This window comes from Balaenoptera acutorostrata, chromosome 15 (assembly GCF_949987535.1).
Source record: "Balaenoptera acutorostrata chromosome 15, mBalAcu1.1, whole genome shotgun sequence".
NCBI classification, from domain to species: domain Eukaryota; kingdom Metazoa; phylum Chordata; class Mammalia; order Artiodactyla; family Balaenopteridae; genus Balaenoptera; species Balaenoptera acutorostrata.
The window spans coordinates 28499363-28519864 of NC_080078.1; the positions used below are offsets into that span (position 1 = coordinate 28499363).

The following is a 20502-nucleotide window of genomic DNA, read 5'->3' on the forward strand; positions in this document are numbered from 1 at the left end:
CCACCACCCTGGTGGTGAAATCACCTGTGTGAGTTTAGTGTCTGTTTCTCTCCCATTCAGCTGGGGGTACAAACACAAGCACACACCCTCTTATATGGATGTTATCTTTATTTTACAAAAACAGGATCACACAACACTTCTTTTTACATCTTGCTGTTCATACTTAATAATATATTTGGTGCCTTTCAGTGCCGGTACATGTAAATCAACCTCTTTTTAAATTTTTTTTTTAATACACATACTATAATTTATCCAGTCTCCCGTAAACGAATATTACAAACAGTGCCTCTGTGAGCACTGTATATTTGTCCCCACAGACACAACACACCTACATCTGTGGGCTTTTCTCTGGGTATCTCTGAAGGATAAATTTATATGAAAATGGTGGTGTTGGGTCCAGGGGAATGCACAGCAAAATGTGAGAACCTAATAGCACCTAATTACCCTCTGAAATGAATTGTATCTGTTTGCTTCCTAATAACAGTCAATGGAAATAGCTGTTTCTCTCCACCCTTGGCTGTTTTAAGTAGGGAAACTGGGGTCACCTTCCTTTCCATCCCTAGCCATGGTCCAGGGCTGGCAGACCCACACCTGCCCGCAGGTGGGTCTCAGTTCTTGCTGCTGGAGTGTGGCTATAATCTCCAGAGCTCTGTTCAAAGTCTCCCGGAACCCTACTAACAAGAAGGGTTAAACATTTTGATCGTATTTCCTTCATACCTTGAATCATTGTCAAATGCAGAACAGTTCTCCCACCACGAGGGTCCCTCCTGTAGCCACACCCACTCCCAGCCCCCTTCATCCCTGTCCCTAACTCCTAGCAACTATATCTATAATTTTTGTCACTTTAAGAATGTTATGTAAGTGGAATCATACAGTATGGAACCTTTTGAGTTGGCTTTTTATAAGTTTTTTCTTTTTTTTAAATTAATTAATTAATCGTTGGCTGTGTTGGGCCTTCATTGCTGCGCGCGGGCTTTCTCTAGTTGCGGCGAGCAGGGGCTACGCTTCATTGCAGTGCACGGGCTTCTCCTTTCAGTGGCTTCCGTTGTTGCGGAGCACGGGCTCTAGGCACGTGAGCTCAGTAGTTGTGGCGCACGGGCTTAGTTGCTCCGCGGCATGTGGGATCTTCCCGGACCAGGGCTCGAACCCTTGTCCTCTGCATTGGCAGGCGGATTCTTAACCACTGCGCCTCCAGGGAAGTCCCGAGTTGGCTTTTTAAAATCAGCATAATCTCCTTGATATCCACTCAAGACGTGGCATGTGTCAATAGTTGATTCCTTTTTATTGCTGAGTAGTATTCCGTTGGTGTGGGTGCCCCTTGACTGTGACCATTTCTTAGACTTTCCTTATTTTTGATGACCTTTACAGTCTTGAGAAGTACTGGTCAGGTATTTTATAGAATGTCTATTGGGATCTGTCTGATGTTTTTTTCATGCCAGAATTATGGGTTTAGGGGAGGAAGACCACACAAGTCAGTTACTGTTTTAATCCCAGTCATATCAAGGTACATACCATCAACCTGACATCTCATCACTGTTGACGTTCGTCAGTTTCTCCACTGTAAAGTTCCTTTTTTTAAAAAAAAACCCCTCTTTATACTTTACTCTTTGAAGGAAGTCGCTGTGCACAGCCTGTACCTAAGGGGTAGGGAGTTATACTCCGCCTCCTTGAAGGAGGAATTTCCACATAAATTACCTGTTAGTCTTCTGTATGGGATGTTTGTCTCTTTTCCCCACATTTATTCAGTCAGTTATTTGTATTAGTATAGACTCGTGGCTTTTTTTTTTTTTTTTTTTTTTATTTTATAGCTACTTTATTTATTTATTTATTTATTTTTGGCTGTGTTGGGTCTTCGGTTCGTGCGAGGGCTTTCTCTGGTTACGGCAAGTGGGGGCCACTCTTCATCGCGGTGCGGGGACCGCTCTTCATCGCGGTGCGCGGGCCTTTCACTATCGCGGCCCCTCCCGTTGCGGGGCACAGGCTCCAGACGCGCAGGCTCAGTAGTTGTGGCTCACGGGCCCAGCTGCTCCGTGGCATGTGGGATCTTCCCAGACCAGGGCTCGAACCCGTGTCCCCTGCATTAGCAGGCAGATTCTCAACCACTGCGCCACCAGGGAAGCCCTCGTGGCTTTTTAAATACATTTCCTGCCCCAGTCTTACAGTCACCCATTTCTCCAGGGATCCGTAGCTCCTTTTGTTGGAGAACAGAAGTAGAAACCAAGATGTGGCCGCTAGGTGTACTCCCTGCCAGGATGTGTCCTTGCTCCTAGGCACGTGCACCTGACAGAGCAAGAAGTGTGTGTCTCTCCACTAACCTGTGTACATGCACGTCTCTAAATATTTCCAGGTGTCAACAGGGTTTCCATGTTAAGGTAAACGCAAGTTCATCCTGATGTCTCCAACTCTAATCCATTACCACGTGGATCATTCTAGCCTCCTCCCCTTCCCATACGGGTTTAAAAAAAAACACAACATTTTTTTTATTGAGCTGTATAATTCACATACCGTACAATTTACTCCAAAATTCAGTGGCTTTAATATATTCACAAGACTGTGCAACCATTGCCACTGTCTAATTCCAGAGCATTTTTACCATTCTGCAAAGAAACCCTGTGCTCATTAGCAGTCATTCCCACTCCCTCTTTGCCCTCCTCACCCAGCAACCACTAATATACTTTCTTTCACTATGGATCTGCCCATTCTGGACATTTCTTATAAGTGGAGTCATACAGTACGTGGCCTTCTGCATCTGACTTCTTTAACTCGGCATAATGTTTTGAGAAGTGGTAAACTCTTAGTCTTTATATGTCCAAACATGTATCTGTTTTGCCCTTAAACTTGAATGATGGTTTAGCTAGGTACAAAGTTTGAGGTTCACAAGTACTTGCCTTCAGCATTTTGAAGGTATTACTCCCTGATTCTTTTATGGCTGAGATGCCTGCTACCTGTCTAATTGTCATTCCTTTATAGTATTTTTGCCATGATATCTTTTTTTTTTTAAATCTGTTTTTGGCTGTGTTGGGTCTTCGTTGCAGTGCGCGTGCTTCTCATTGCCGTGGCTTCTCCTGCTGCGGAGCACGGACTCTAGGCGCGCGGGCCTCAGCAGTTGTGGCTCTCGTGCTCAGCAGCCGTGGCTCGCGGGCTCCAGAGCGCAGGCTCAGTAGTTGTGGCTCACGGGCTTAATTGCTCCGCGGCATGTGGGATCTTCCCGGACCAGGGCTCGAACCCGTGTCCCCTGCATTGGCAGGCGGATTCTTAACCACTGCACCGCCAAGGAAGTCCCACCATGATATCTTTTTAAGACTTTTCTTTCTGATGCTCCATAATTTTACCATGGCATATGTCAGTATGAATTGATTTTTATTTATCCTACTTAGTACTTTTCATTTGAAGACCCATATGTTCCTTCTTTCTGGAATATTCCAAATAACCCATCCTTTGGGTTCTTTGAACTTCTCATTCTTATTGCTTATGTCTGGGTGTCTGTGTTGTTTTCTGATTCAGCTCCACATTTCTACCTTTTCATTCACTAATTCCCTGTCTGATTCGTGTCTAGTCTAGAATTTATCCCATTTATTGAGTGTTTTGTTTTGAAATTTTAATTCATATCTTTTATGTCCACCATTTCTAAATTTCCATTAACAACCCTTCTCATTCAATTCATGCCCGTTTCGTTTCACAACATCTTGTTCTTCTTAATGGATATTTGTCCTTTATTGAGTACATTTGATATCCTAAACATTTATTTTAAATATTTCTCACACAGTTTATATCATTGATTTCCCGTGAAGTGAATTCATATTCCCGATTGAAGAGTTTGAAGACTGTCTTACTTAGCGTGAAATTTTCACGGATGGTGGAATTTTTTATTTCAGGTTCAGTTTGGGTAAGAGGTATTTGCAGTGGGGGAGGCGGTGGTTTTTCCCTCACTTTTCCTCTTGACCGACTTCTCCCTGTGCAGGGGTTTTGGCCCCCGTCGGGGACCAGGCCTTACGATAGTGCTTTAGAGTCTTGGCCCCCCAGTCATCCTGGGAAAACGTGTTTCGGTTCCTTGATTTGAACCTGTGTCTGTCCTTCCTCCCTAGACCCGTGGGTTGCTATAAGCCTTCACCCAGTGCTGTGCTGGAGACAGCTCCTACCAACACATGAAAACCAATGATTAAATGTTAGAGAATTGTGTGAGTTGGTTGTTAAACAGCCATTGTTAGAATTTAATTATACAAAATCATCATTAAGTAAATTATATTAAGAAGCAAAGGTAATAAATACTCATACTCGACACTTAACCATTTTCTGATTATCTTGCTCTGTATTATTCTCACCCCTGCTCTTTGGCTGCGTACAGCTCTCGTATGTGTGTTGGGAACACTCCGTGGTGGTGGGTATGCTCCTGGACATCTCTTGACCACTCTGGTTCAGTGACATCACGTTGGTCATTTGAAATCGGCCATCGTGAGAATGTTTACTCCATGGAAATTAGTAAACATTACAAATCAGGTCCTTTTTTACTCCATGGAAATTAGTAAACATTACAAATCAGGTCCTTTTTTTTTTTTTTCTGGAGTGCTTGTACCAGGGTGTACCAGCCCACCACCACCCTGGAACAGAGCAGCCGTGGTTTCCTTCAGTCTCCTTCCATAAACGGAGGTATTAACACCACCCCTGTTTCCAGCCGGGAGCCAGCCTTTATTGCCTCATCTCAGAGAAAGTGCTTTCAATCTTGATTATCTTGTAAGAGCTCAACTCCCACTCATTACTCTGCCTTCCTGCTTTTCTTCTGGTCCATAGAGCTATTTATTTTGGTATTGAAGCTATCTCTGTCCTTTGGTTTTTGTTTTTTTTTTTTTATTTTATCCATCATAGATCTAAGTTTGGAGAGGAGGAGGTACATTAAATGTTGACCATGCTGTGCTATCTTGATTAGAACTCCATAAACATTATTATTTTTTTTCAAAAAGATTTTAATATAGCTGTCAGTAATCTTGATGCTAGACAACAAATGATTACATATACCATAGTATATGATTTACGCTTTTAAAAATTCTTTGAGGTGTACTTTCCACACCTTAGATGAATAAGATCCACCAAAAGTCCTTTAGATGACTGTTGGCTCACCAGGAAGTCCAGTCCTGGGTGGCTGATCTCTGCCACACTAAGCAACCAATGATAAGTTAAAACAGATTTTCCTAGAGTCAGGACTCCTGGCCGGGGGTAAGAACAGCTTTACACATACAAAATACCAGAAGGACATTTAAAACAGAGAAGATGTTACCTATTAAATCCCATCTCCATTTTCACAGTGAGAACACTGCAGCTTCCAAAATAAAGCTGTATCCTATGAACAATGAATAACAGGAGGAATTTGAATTGGGTGTCAATTATAGAGATTTGAGGAAGTGCTTGTAAATAGCTTGTTCTCTCGTGGTGTGGAACGTGTACCTTCTCCTTGCTGCATACATGTCTTCACGTTTTGTTATTTCACTGGCCCTATCTTTGGCTCCTGGACTCAGAGATTCCTGAGAAATATGAAGGAATTAATGAGTAAAAAGTATTTGTTTAAAAGAGAGGGACAAGTCCACCTCCTTATCCCTTCTCCTATTTCAAACCTTTTTCTCCTTCCATCCAGCTATTCTTTTATTTTATTTATTTTTTTTAACATCTTTATTGGAGTATAATTGCTTCATAATGGTGTGTTAGTTTCTGCTGTATCACAGAGTGAATCAGCTATACGTATACATATATCCCCATATCCCCTCCCTCTTGCATCTCCCTCCCACCCTCCCTAACCCACCCCTCTAGGTGGTCACAAAGCACCGAGCTGATCTCCCTGTGTTATTCGGCTGCTTCCCACTAGCTATCGGTTTTACATTTGGTAGTGTATATATGTCCATGCCACTCTCTCACTTCATCCCAGCTTACCCTTCCCCCTCCCTGTGTCCTCAAGTCCATTCTCTATGTCTGCGTCTTTATTCCTGTCCTGCCCCTAGGTTCTTCAGAACCGTTTTTTTTAGATTCCATATATATGTGTTAGCATACGGTATTTGTTTTTCTCTTTCTGACTTACTTCCCTCTGTATGACAGACTCTAGGTCCATCCACCTCACTACAAATACCTCAATTTCATTTCTCTTTATGGCTGAGTAATATTCCGTTGTATATATGTGCCGCATCTTCTTTATCCATTCATCTGTCGATGGACACTTAGTTTGCTTCCATGTCCTGGCTATTGTAAATAGAGCTGCAATGAACATTGTGGTACATGACTCTTTTTGAATTATGGTTTTCTCCAGGTATATGCCCAGCAGTGGGATTGCTGGGTCGTATGGTAGTTCTATTTTTAGTTTTTTAAGGAACCTCCATACTGTTCTCCATAGTGGCTGTATCAATTTACATTCCCACCAACAGTGCAGGAGGGTTCCCTTTGCTCCACACCCTCTCCAACATTTATTATTTGTAGACTTTTCGATGATGGCCTTTCTGACTGGTGTGAGGTGATACCTCATTGTAGTTTTGGTTTGCATTTCTTTAATGATTAGTGATGTTGAGCATCCTTTCATGTGTTTGTTGGCAATCTGTATATCTTCTTTGGAGAAATGTCTATGTAGGTCTTCTGCCCATTTTTGGATTGGGTTGTTTGTTGTTTTGATATTGAGCTGCTTGTATATTTTGGAGATTAATCCTTTGTCAGTTGCTTCATTTGCAAATATTTTCTCCTATTCTGAGGGTTGTCTTTTTGTCTTGTTTATGGTTTCCTTTGCTGTGGAAAAAGCTTTGAAGTTTTGTTAGGTCCCATTTGTTTATTTTTGTTTTAATTTCCATTTCTCTAGGAGGTGGGTCAAAAAGGATCTTGCTGTGATTTATGTCATATGAGTGTTCTGCCTATGTTTTCCTCTAAGAGTTTTATAGTGTCTGGCCTTACATTTAGGTCTTTAATCCATTTTTAGTTTATTTTTGTGTACGGTGTTAGGGAGTGTTCTAATTTCATTCTTTTACATGTAGCTGTCCAGTTTTCACAGCATCACTAATTGAAGAGGCTGTCTTTTCTCCATTGTATATTCTTGCCTCCTTTATCAAAGATAAGGTGACCTTATGTGTGTGGGTTTATCTCTGGGCTTTCTATCCTGTTCCATTGATCTATATTTCTGATAAACATTATTTTTCATAGACATGTACCTTCTACTCTATGGCTGTTTATATAGGCCTCAAAATATTTCCTTCATCTCTCCCAAAGTCATTCACCTTTTCTCCCTTCTCTCCCTGTTCCCTAGTACTTTCCTGTATGAGTTACAAGAAACAGGTTAATAATGTATTATATATATATGAATTATCCTTGAAAAGATTCTGGATGTCACATATGCTGCCTTCTTATTTATCATATGCTGAATAATATTATGCATTTACTGTAATAATATGCATTGTTCACAGAAGAAACCACTGGAGCCCCCAAGTTACCTAAATGGAAATCCTTGGCCCCCTAATGTTTTTTCCCTTCCCTGCAGGTATCAAAGCTGTGTTCTCAGGCCACTACCACAGAAATGCCGGGGGCACCTACCAGGACCTCGACATGGTGGTATCATCTGCCATCGGATGCCAGCTGGGCAAAGACACCCATGGGCTCCGAGTCGTGGTGGTCACTGCTAAGAAAATCATCCATCGATACTACAGTTTAGATGAGCTGAGTGAGAAGGGAATAGAAGACGATCTGATGGATTTGTTGAAGGAAAAATGATTGCCGATTATGATTTATTCACTTTTCACTTCTACTATTTTTTCATTTTAGAAGAAACAGCAGCTGCACACAACCCCTTATTGAAATAAAAAAGTATACCAGGCAGATTTGTGAATTTATGTCCTTTTGCTTAAATCAGAGAGCTAGGTCCTGTCGTAAATGATATTTAAAATAGAACTGCCCTCACTATGCAAAAGAGAGGGGAGGAGCCTGGAAATGAAAGAATAAATGATATTATTAGAATCTCTCTGCATGGGTGATTGAATAAGTTCTCCTAATTATGTTTTTCTCAACTCTGCTCTGAATTAGATGGTTTTCTGGCATCATATGGTAAATGTCAACCTATCGATCTCAGTCACATCCTGATATCCAAGTGTGATCTCTGATGAATCTTTGAACAAAATTCACCTGATTATAGTAAACCGTGGTTACAACTCCCAAAATGCTAGGCAAAACGAAGATCATCTCCTTCCCTTCCTGACAAAACAAATAATTGTGTTCTGTTACCAGAGCCAGAGACTCGTCTGGCTGAGGAGCTGAGTAGCCGACATTTACTGTTAAAGTCTGGGACATCTGTTATGGCCGATGATGAAGCTGATACAAGTCAAAGCTCGAGTTTACCTTCATGGCGGCTAGAAGAGTCACCTTTGCACATAAATCGTCCATATTCAAAAGCCTCATCCCGGAGACTAGAACCGAAGCCCTAAAAGGCCACCTCTGCAGTCATGGGCAGCACGTCTGATTCACTCACATTCACATTCGCTGCTGCAGTAACTCCCTCCGCAGGCGGATGTTCTCGTGTGATTGGAATCATCCTCCGTTTATGAGACTCTTAGCTCTGTCTACTTGACAGAAAACATGGGAATTGATGCAGAGTTCTTCAGAAACCAAGCAGAAATTCCTGTGGGGCAAAAACAGTGCTTTCAGCCATGTTATCTAAATTGGCACCGATTTTGATTAAATGCGCTGGTGCAGGATCCCTTGACCAAGGAGCGTGGATGGGTTAAAACCAGCATTGTCTTTGTCTAATCTACCTTGCTGCTGCTTCTCTGCGGCCCCTGACCACTGCGTAATTTTACCCATGTCGCCTTTTCCAGCAGTCATCCTGGTGGACAGGGAACCTGGGTACCCTCCATCCTGCCAGGAGAACGTCACAGCGTTACGCAGTAGCATTCAGTCATCCTAACAAAACAAAACAAAAAACCAAAAAACTGGTTGCAAATGAACTGCAAAGTCCATTAAATTAAAAGACTTTCATATTAAAAAGTTTTAGTCAATGTAGCAAACCCATGTGAAATTAAATAGAAAGATAACTGGATATATAAATTCATAAGGAACAAAAGACAAGAAGTTAATTTTACTACAGATCGGTGACACACCATAGCTCATTGTTATGTGGCAAGAAATTAAAATTTTTCAAAATTAGAATGCTCCTATTTTAGAGTTCTGCAGCATTCTTGCTTCGCATTCGTCTTTCTTTACAACAGGTAGGAATAGAAGAGATCAAGGAGAGGAATTCAGTAAGAGGCATAACCAATAAGCCATGCGTTTGAGGCCTGGGATGTGGTAACTTCAGAATCGGATGTGAGGAACGTGAACCAGGATGGTCAGTGCGGATGTGGGTCTCCTGGGGGAAACGGGGAGAGTTTAATCACCACGGACTGGAGCTCTCTTTGTCACGTCACCTGTGCAAAATGCTCTAGACTGTGGCACCTGGGTTTGGGGAAGGATATGGAAATAATTAAAAGTAATCGAAATGAAACTTCTAAATCTCCTTCTCCAAAAACCTAATAAGGAAGATAATTGATTCAAAACACAGCAAGAATATGCTACGAATAGGGAATCCTATGAAATTCTCACCATTTTTAAAGTAACCAAACAGCAGTATTCCCCAATGGTGATAGGTTCAGAAAGCAGTTAGGAAATGATGGTGTATCATTCTGATAATAATTACCAATGCCTTCACTTATGATTCCTTTTTCTTTAAAAAAAAAAAAAAAAGACATTTTTTTAAAAGTGCCTTATACTGGGATAAACAATAAAACACACCATGATCATAAGTGCTATGGTTTCGAATGTTTATTAGGTGCTAAGTACTGTTTTAAGTCCTTTGGCTCAGAGAGGTGGGGCCGCTTGGCCAAGGTCACTCAGCTCATCAGTGGGGAGCGAAGGATTGAGATGCAAGCAGTCCAGCTGTTGAGCCTACGCTCCCTAACATTATCCTCTTTCCCGGAACACGTTTTTCATGGGTGAGAGGTTTGTACCCGCTCTTGGCAACACGGCACCCAGTTAGCTGGAGGCCCTGGGACTTCATCCCAGGGTTTGTAAAGCCTAGGCAAGGCCCAGAAGCCCCTTCTCTGACACCAGGTTCAGGGTGGCAAAAGCCTGTCCAAAGGAGCAGGTCATTCCAGGCAGAGAATTTTCACTGGAGGAGATTGAAAAGCTGAATTGAACCGTAATGGGCCACAGGACACAGCTCTGGCCACAACAGTAAACACTTCATCAGATGAAGCTTCCTTCCTTGTTTATAGTTTTCACCCCAGCGGGTAGGAAGCCAGCATCTCTCTCAGGGCAGAGAGGGCCACCTAATGCTCCCCCCCTCCAATTAATCATTTTAATTGGGGAAAAAACTAAGGGGCTGCTAATGGAGGGAGCTTATTTAAAGTGATCTAGAACCAGACTGTGAGGACTCAGGGGTGGGTTTGTGGATGGCAGGTGGGGAGATGATCATCTAACTGCGTTTGGTTTTTACAGTAAGTAAGTTTATCTCGAGTCTTCAGTCATGTTTCCCCTCAAGTTGGAGAACAGGGGGGAAAAAATGTAGTAAACTTCATGGCACTAACAAACAGAACATTTCATAATATCTTGATTTTTCAGCATTGCTAGATAGTCCCTAATAGAGGGTTATGAGGCAAACACTAGTCTTAAGCCTGACTAATAACACTAGGACTGGGAAAAGAATCTAACAAAGAGTGGATATATGTATATGTATAACTGATTCACTTTGCTGTACAGCAGAAACTACCAACATTGTAAATCAACTGTACTCCAATAAAAATTACAGTATGGAGGTTCCTTAAAAAACTAAAAATAGAACTACCATATGACCCAGCAATCCCACTACTGGGCATATACCCTGAGAAAACCGTAATTCAAAAAGAGTCATGTACCACAATGTTCATTGCAGCACTATTTACAATAGCCAGGACATAGAAGCAACCTAAATGTCCATCGACAGATGAATGGATAAAGAAGATGTGGCACATATATACAATGGAATATTACTCAGCCATAAAAAGAAACGAAATTGAGTTACTTGTAGTGAGGTGGATGGACCTAGAGTCTGTCATACAGAGTGAAGTAAGTCAGAAAGAGAAAGACAAATACCATATGCTAACAGTTCTATTAAAAGCATATATATATATATATGGAATCTAAAAAAAAAAAAAAAGGTACTGATGAACCTAGTTCCAGGGCAGGAATAAAGAGGTAGACATAGAGAATGGACTTGAGGACATGGGGTGGGAGGGCGAAGCTGGGGCGAAGTGAGAGTAGCATCGACATATATATACTACCGAATGTAAAATAGTTGGCTGGTGGGAAGCAGCAGCATAGCACGGGGAGATCAGCTCGGTGCTTTGCGATGACCTAGAGGGGTGGGATAGGGAGGATGGGAGGGAGGCTCAGAAGGGAGGGGATATGGGAACATGTGTACGCATATGGCTGATTAGCCTTGTGCAACAGAAACTAACACAGTATTGTGAAGCAATTATACTCCGGTAAAGATCTATTAAAAACAAAAAAGGTACATGCACCCCTATGTTCATAGCAGCACTATAAAAAATAAACAAAAAACACTAGGACCATTTACCTTATGTACCTGCAAAAGATACTGAGTTACATATAACTGTAGAATCTATATACACATAATACAGTTTAATATTATAGTCTGTCTTCTAATGTGAAATCTTTTGAGAAAAGGTAGCAAAAACATCATTTGCATTTACTTGAACTCTTAATACTTATTCCCCAAGTAGTGTCTAAAACAGTTTTGTGCAGTCATGAAATTAAGTAGCAATATAGTATTGAGCTAAGGGGAAAAAAGAAGATTTAGGAATAAATTGTCAAGGCAAGTTCTATTAAAAGCTCTCTGTAATAGACACCAGAGATTTCTTGTTCAGATAACCTTAGCAGTTTTGGCTGCACATGCAAGAGATAGTACTTGACAGGTAATATTGATTTTTTTAATAACTGCATAAAATACTGTCTTACACCATTGGAGAGCTCTTAGGTATATTTATATATAGGCACAATGGAGGATTTTTTTCTTGGAATAATAAATGATTTCTAGCATCTTTATAGAAAACATTTTACTGACTAAATTATCTTTTTCCTTCAATGGATTTTATTTTCTTTTTTTTATTTTACCGTTTGTGACTATACACATACACACACAAATATATACAAGTCGGTTTTTTTCTTTAGATAACACCTAAAGGAACAATGTAAGTAAAAAACCTCTGTAAATAAATTGCATTGAATGTGAATATTCACAAGTTACCTTTTATTATTCTGTTCTGATATTTGTCTTTAAAAAGTAATTTTCTTCGTTAAAGGGGCTTTGCATCTCACTTAGAACAAAGTCCAGACTCCTTCCTACGACTTCCCAGGCCCCTCCCACTCTGCCCCTGCCCCACCCGCACCTCTCAGCGTCGGCTCTGCCACCCTGCCCTTGCTGAGCGTCCCACTGCCCTGTGCACTTGCTGTTTCCTCTGATGAGAATTGGCTTCCTATCATTGTGACCTCAGCTCGGAAGTCCTCAGCGTAGCCTTCCTTCCCCACCTGTCTGCGGTTACGCTCCTCAGCCCCAGGCAGCACCTCCCCACTCCCTTGTTTATTTTCTCCATAGCACGGCACTAAGACATTTGCTTGTTTTTCCTGATCTTTATATACCCCCCAACGCCCACCCCCGAATGCAAGCTTCGGAACAGCAGGGACCTTGTCTGTCTCATCAGCCATTCTTCCCAATGCCTAGAACCCTGCCTGGGACAGAAGAACTGCTCAATGAATACTTATTCCATGAATGTGGAATAAATAAGTAAAGATATATAGCAATACTAATTATCAACATTAACACAATACAGGGAGGGGAAAGAGGCCACATTCCTAAGCCTTGTGGTAGTTCTTTGGGAATCGTCCTCAAAGTTAGGTATTGTCAACAGGTCAGTAAATTACAGCATCAGTGTTACCTTTGGTTTTCCACTCACAGTGAAGAAATTGGGGATAAATAGAGAAGTGTTCTTGACGCTTAGTAATTCTAAGCCCTGCTTACTGGGCTTAGAATGAATGCTGTGCCAGTAACCAGAGCAGGTGAGCCCAGAGAAGGGACTGATTTTAGACTATAAGGTTATATGGGAATATATAAAGGAGACGGCTGGGAATACAAGTGTGGGACTCAGAAGTGAAAAATACACCTTGGAAGCGATACCCAGAGAGACTACGTGAATGAATGAGATTCCTGAGAACATTTAGCAGCACTGCAAGAGACCTAAGGACAGAACCTTGAAATAGACCTTTAGGGAACATCCTCGCTTCAGCACGAGAAGAGAAAGATGGGAGCCACGGAAGGAGTGAAGGGGAGTCTTTCTGAAAAGTTCAGACTGGTGCACACTGAATAAACAGAAAAAGGAATGGGCTCCACTCGGAGCTGAGTGCTTTTCCCCCGCAGACCAGCACTGCTGCAGATAACTATAAACTCAAAAAACCTACTTGGTGATTTGGAGAGTGAACAGAAACCAGGAGCTCAAAACTTCCCCTCTCCCTGTTCCACTTTGTCCTGAGAGCAAACCAGAGTTGTAGAGCAACGCAACTGGGATGGATAAAGTGTTTCCCCAAAACCCGCCATCTCTTTGCCCAGAGAAGCCAGGGAAGAAGCCCAGGTCACTGGAGAGTGAGGAATCCCGGAGAGCTGGGAATGGAAATCCCCTGATTTTCTATGCGAACTTCACACAGATCTCCGGCTTACCTCTAAGTATACATGAGCAGGATAGAGCAGCAAAAGCTTAAAGAATTGAACTGAGATGTTAACTACTGCTTAAGGCAAGCAACAGAGAACTTACAACTTAAGTAATCAAGTTAACTTCCTGCTAAAGCAAAAAGCCTCAACATTCAGGGGAATATAACAGAATTCCAATTCTCCACAATATGACATGCACGATTCCCAGGATACAATCCAAATCACTTGATATACAAAAAAACAAAACAAAAAGCTAACAAAAACAAGAAAATGTGATTCACTCACAAAGGAAAAGACAATCAACCTCAAGATACCCCAGATGTTGGAATTATCACACTAGGGTAGTAAAGCAGCTATGATAACAGTGCTCAGTGAAATAAAGTTAAAAAACATGCTTTAAATGAATTAATATAAAGGATATCTCACATGAGAAATAGAATGTATAAAAATAATCAAATGGAAATTTCAGAACTGAAAAAATACAATATCTGCCATTGAAAAATTCCCTGGATGGGCTTAATATCACAATGGGGATGGGTGAACATGAAGATAGATGAATAGACACCATCCAGTTTAAAGAGAAAGAGAAAAAGGGTTGGAAAAAAATTAAGCCTCAGGAGCCTGTGGGACAATGTCAAAATGTCTAATATACAGCTAGTATGAGTCCCCCAAAAGAAAGGAATCATGGAGCAGAAAATTATGTGGAGAAACTAAAGCCAACAACTGCCCATATTTGGTAAAAGACAAAAGTTTACAAATTCCAACTGCTCAGCAAACACAGAAAACACGAGCCATAAAACAAAATATTGCCAAATTGGACTTTATAAAAGATTCTGCTCTTCAAAAGACATCGCTAAGAAGATGGTAGGCAAGCCACAGGTGGGAAGGATATATTTACAACACATGTATCACATAAAAGGCTTGTATCCAGAGTATGTAAAGAACTCTTACAACTCAATTTTTAAAAGGCTAATAAAAAAGATGGGGAAAATATTTGAACAGACACTTAACAAAAGAAAATATATGAATGGCCAACAAACACATGAAAAATGCTCATCATCACAGCCAACATGCAAGTGCAAATTAAAACTACAATGAGATGCCATCTGTCACTCACCAAAATGGCTAAAATGGAGAAGATTAATACCAAATGTTAGTGAGAGTTTGGTACAACTCTGTGATAGCGATTCATAATAAGAAATACGTATTTGGTCTCATCCCTGTCCCTGGCAGAGTTCCTAAAACCCTCGGAATTTCCTAAGTGCTAAGAGAGAGGAGGATGCCTTTTGTTATTCCTAAGAAACCCCTTTCTACCACACCTGAATTTATGTTAATGGAACCAGATTAGAGGGTTGGAACTTGCAGGCCCATTGCCCATCCTCAGGGGAGGGCCAAGGGGCTGGAGATTGAATTAATCACCAGCAAGTGATGATTTAAGCAATCGTGCCAGGTAACAAAGTTTCCATAAAAACCCAAAGGATGGGATTCTTGGAGCTTCCAGGGTGATGGTGCTGGAAGCGGCACATCTGGAGAGAGCATGGACGCTCTGCCCCTTCTCACACACCATGCCCTGTGCATCTCTCATCCAAGTACTAACCAGCCTGACCTTTTGTAAATTCCGAGATCAGACGAGATTAGGCGGGTTCAGGGTAGTATAGCTGTGGATTGCCCTATGCATCTCTCCATCTGGCTGTTCCTGAGTTATATCCTTTTGTAATAAACCGATGATCTAGTAAGTAAAATGTTTCCCTGAGTTCTGTGAGCTCTCTAGCAAATTCATTTAACCCTACAAGGGCATTGTGGGAACCTCCACTTTAGAGCTGAGGAGTCAGCAGCACACATGACAACCTGGACTTGCATCTAAAGTGGGGCATGGGGCAGTCTTGTGGGACTGAACCCTTAACCTTTGGGATCTGATGTGATCTCTAGGTAGATAATCTCAGAGTTGAGGTACATTGTAGTACAACCAGCCCGTGTTGCAGAATTGCTTGGTGTGGGGAAAAGAAACCCACATGTATGGTGAGCCTAAATACCAGAAGTGAAGTATTCTGTGAATGGTGAGTAAAGAAAAACCAGCCTTTTTCTTGTACACTAACTCATATACATTCTTGGCAAGAATATTAAATGGTACGACCACGTTAGAAAAGAGTTTGATAATTTCTTAAAAAATGAAAGTCCACCATATGACCCAGCAGTTCCACTCCTAGGTATTGACCCAGGAAAAATGTAGGCTATTTCCACCAAAAATTTGTCCATAGCAGCTTATTTGTAATAATAACCCCAATCTAGAAACAACCCAAATGTCCATCAATAACTGAATGAATGAGTAAAATGTGGTACATTCCTATGATGGGATACTATTCATTAAAAGGGAACTGAAGTCGGTGGTTTTGAGATGTTCCGTCAGCTCAACATGTCAGGTCTGTATGTCGAGGACGCCATTGTGACTCCTATTGACAAGGTGGCTGCCCAGCTCCAAGCATCACATCCTTATAGAACTGTGTTCAAAGACAGGAAGACGGGGTGGTGGGGTGGGTCTTTATCTACAGAGTTGCTTTTTTCTATCTGAGGAAAGTATCTCCCGGAGACCCTCAACAGATTCTCCATAGGTCCCCTTGGCCAGAACCAGAAATGCCAACAATACAACCCAACAGCCATCCCTGATCGCAAAAAATACGGGGAGGATAAGGACCGTTGGTGACTATGAACGCTCGCCTCACTGAGTACATGGATGCCACACCACAAGTTGCTGAAGAAATGAATAGTGAGAAAGAACAGGGAATCCACAAAGACCAGTTTTTCCAGGGACCTCGGGAGGGGACTAGACTGAGAGCAAAGTGGAGAAAGTGTGAGTTGAGCATGTTAACAGAGGAAGCAGCAATCAAGAGAAGGAGGGTAAAAACAGACATGGGAAAGGAAATTACTGATGGGACAGGGATATTCATTGGAAGAGGAGCACAGCCTTGGCTGTGAGACAGGAGGGAGGAGGATGGAGAGGGTGGTGACCCTAAGAGTGGAGGAGCCTTGGGGTTGGTTGGTTGGTTGGTTGTTTGATTGACTGGTTGGTTGATTGATTGACAGGCATATTCTGTGTCCCGAGAATGCGTTTCTCAGAGGTGCTCTGTGCTTGTGCTTCATTGTGAAGAGGTGAGGCTTTCTGGATTTACACTCAGTTCACCTCTCTGTCTTGTCAGGCAAAGACCACCATCTGTATAGACTGGTGACCATCTGGCTTTCACAGAATCTCTCCCCTGGGTAGATCGTATAGGATGTGTTTTAGACATTGAAGGAGAGCACGTTCAGGGTGTGGCTTACTCCCGGGCCTATCAAAGTCTCCCCTTGGACTCTGAAGATGTTCTTTCAAGATTTCATGGAGGAATTCATCCATTTCATCTCTTATAGAATGTCTTCGAAAGACTGGATTTGCTTTTTGTGGAAACTACCAAACTGGAACATTGTATCCCTAAACCACCTATTTTCGCTGTCACAGATTACCTGAAAAGCCATGTAAATGACATTGTACGGTACTTACCATGTAGACCTGCACCTTCCTGGTCCCCCTTGTTTGTCAGAAAAGATCATGAGCCCCTGGGGACAGGACGGCCTCTTGTTGGCCGCTGAATGGAGAGCAGTGAGACAATTTAAATATTGATGTTTCCTGCATCCCGGGCAGCCCTCTCTGCTCCCTTCTGTCCTTGGGAAGCATAAGCACCAATAGCATCAATTGCTTCTTTTGTGATGACAGTTCCCACATAAGCCATTTCTAAGATGAGATGACTTCTAAGCCCATGAGTCACATCCTCCAAATGCCAACCGGACAGCATAACAGAGACCCAGAGAGGGTTCAGGCACGCCATCTCCAGAACTGAATCCATCTCCTTTCTGAAACCACTTTCTCTTCTGTTGTTCCCTGTCTTGACAAGTGCCAACACCCCCCCACCCCTGCCGTGAATCAGAAACCCAGCTTCTCCCTCTCCATCTGCCCTGTGTCCAATCTCTCACGACTCCCAACACCCCAGTGCCCCCGCAGATCCTCGGCACAGTGGTTGACAGCCCCGAAGGCAGACTCTGGACCCAAATCCCATCTGGGCCACTAGTGGTTGCCCAACTTTGGGTGTTTTTAGCCCCTGCAAACCTTCACATCCTTATCTGTAGGATAATAATGGTATGTGGGCGAGGATTAAGTGAAGCAATGCATGTCAAGCTCGTGGCAGGCACACAGTGGGCACTCAGTGAATGGCATCCCCATAGCCACGGCTTCCATCCAGGTCACTGAACCATTGCTGCAGCCTCCCAGCCCATCTCCCTGCCTCCAGTACGTCTTTCCAGGCCAGGGAGGAAAACGTGTTAATGGGACAGAGTCAGCGCATCTGGGCTTGAGTCCTGGCTCTGCCACTCACTCTCTGTGGCCTTGGGCAGGTAAGGTCCTGTTTGCGGAACTCAGTTTCTTTATCTTTAAAATGGGTACAATATAGTACCTTCCCCATAAAGATGAAATGAGCTTATTCTTTAATGTGTTAGCCTATTAGATGCAGAATGTGCACCTGTAGAGAATAACGATGCTAATCATAATCAAACTTCACAGTTTGACTCCCCACCCCGACCCCAGCATAGAGCCCAGTAGTGCATCACAAAGGGCCCACACCGCCCCAACCCCTCCTGTGCTGAGCCTCCTAGATTGGCTGCTTAAAAATAGATTTATAGGGGCTTCCCTGGTGGCACAGTGGTTAAGAATCCGCCTGCCAATGCAGGAGACATGGGTTCGAGCCCTGGTCCTGGAAGATCCTACATGCTGCGGAGCAACTAAGCCTGTGCGCCACAACTACTGAGCCTGCGCTCTAGAGCCCGCAAGCCACAACTACTGAAGCCCACTCGCCTAGAGCCCGTGCTCTGCAATGAGAGAAGCCACCGCAATGAGAAGCCCGCGCACAGCAACGAAGAGTAACCCCCTCTTGCTGCAACTAGAGACGGCCTGCGTGCAGCAACAAAGACCCAACGCAGCCAAAAATAAACCAATAAAATAAATAAATTTTAAAATAATAATAGGGACTTCCCTCGTGGCACAGTGGTTGGGAATCTGCCTGCCAATGCAGGAGACACGGGTTCGAGCCCTGGTCCAGGAAGATCCCACATGCCGCGGAGCAACTAAGCCCGTGAGCCACAACTACTGAGCCTGTGCTCTAGAGCCCGTGAGCCACAACCACTGAGCCTGAGAGCCACAACTACTGAAGCCGGCACACCTAGAGCCCATGCTCCGCAATAGGAGAAGCCACCGCAATGAGAAGCCTGCTCGCCGCAACTAGAGAAAGCCCGCGCGCAACAATGAAGACCCAACGCAGCCAAAAATAAATAAATTTATTTTAAAAATAATAATAATAATAAATAAAATAAAAATAGATTTATATTCCTGAATTCCCAGGATAACATCGTTGGTGATCATTACAACAGGCAGTGAGGATGGGCATGGCATTGGGGAAGGGCAGAGGGAAGGCAAGTGCAATGACTAGCAGAGCAGCAGTCGGTGTTTTTACAATTCCGCCTCGAAAGGAAAAAAGAAAGTGCCCTCTGGTCAGTAGGGGAGGGGGGATCCAGTGCCCTCTGGTCAGTAGGGGAGGGGGGATCCAGTGCCCTCTGGTCAGTAGGGGAGGGGGGAGCCGAGGCAGGGGGACGTCAGCTAAACGGCCCGTCACTCTTCTAATCGCTTCATGTGCCTGAGCTCACTGAATGCTGGAGACAACCCTACTAAAGTAAGTACTTTTATTATCCCCATTTTTCAGAAAAGGAAATGAAAGCACAGAAACGTTAAGGAACTTGCCCAAGATCACACAGCTCATAAGTGGCAGAGCTGGGAATCAAAACCCAGCTGTGTGTTTCCGGAACCCATGACCCCTGCACTGTCCCAGGTCTCAAAGTGGTCCTCAGGGGGCTGGCAGGGGGGCAAGCCCCCAGCCCCCTGCAGGGGAAGGAGGACCGTGTTACTGAACAGGACCCCAGCCTGTCCTCGGACGTGGAAGTCCTTCTGCTTACCTTGGAGTCAGCCTGGAAAGCAAGTTCTTTCCATGCTAAAACTATGTCTCCTCTGCCACATGGAACCAAGTTTATCCATTTAATTGTTCCATTTAGTTAGGTACTTTTTTCTCTCTCCAACAAATTCTAGCAATAAAGTCACGCATTCCCCCAAAGATCTCCAGCAGAGGGGGTTTCGGGGCCAAACCCACTCACCTATGGAGACACTGCAGCTCCTGGCGCAGATGAAAAGAAAGTTTCATTAGCTTTATTCACTTCTCCCGACGTAATTGGCCAGCAAAGTCTAAATGCTGATGTCACGACTAATTAGTGGCGGCCTCTGCCCTCCTGGTCGCAGTTTCCCGTCTGGCTTGTTTGTGTGCAGGGAGCAATGTCATAGGGAGCGTCTTTATGAACCAGCTCTCCTATGGAGATGCTCTAATTATCATTTAAGAAAACAAGCTTTTTGATGTTGTGTAGACAGTTCAGCATCATCTCCCCAACAGGGCTGGTAATTTTAACACCCTTTCAGTGCATGATGTGTTTTTCTGAAGGTGATAACACCAGATCCTGGAGAACTAGAAATTAGGAACTCATCTCTGCTTCTCTGTCCTGGACACCTCACCGATCTTGGCTCAGGTTGGGTCCTTCAAGGGCTCCAACACCAATTGTCTGCTTTGGGGTGAATTTTGCCAAGCATCAGAAATTCGGATCAAACCACCAATGCAATCATCGTGCCCCTGGGTACCATT

General features: G+C 43.1%; 1 protein-coding gene across 4 annotated transcripts in view; it reads left to right on the plus strand.

The window, feature by feature from the left end:
* Nucleotides 1–20502, plus strand: part of CPPED1 (calcineurin like phosphoesterase domain containing 1) — a 190744-nt gene that overhangs the window by 110907 nt on the left and 59335 nt on the right. Inside the window, exon 3 of one of the 4 annotated variants that reach the window (XM_007188377.2) lies at nt 7499–10386. The exons of 1 other annotated variant lie outside the window; for it this stretch is intronic. In XM_007188377.2, coding sequence (XP_007188439.1) covers nt 7499–7728 — 230 coding nt within the window. In that variant the 3' untranslated portion in view covers nt 7729–10386. Of the gene's footprint in view, nt 1–7498; nt 10387–20502 lie in introns of those variants that run through there. 2 more of the 4 variants (XM_007188373.2, XM_007188374.3) reach the window with 2 other exon arrangements.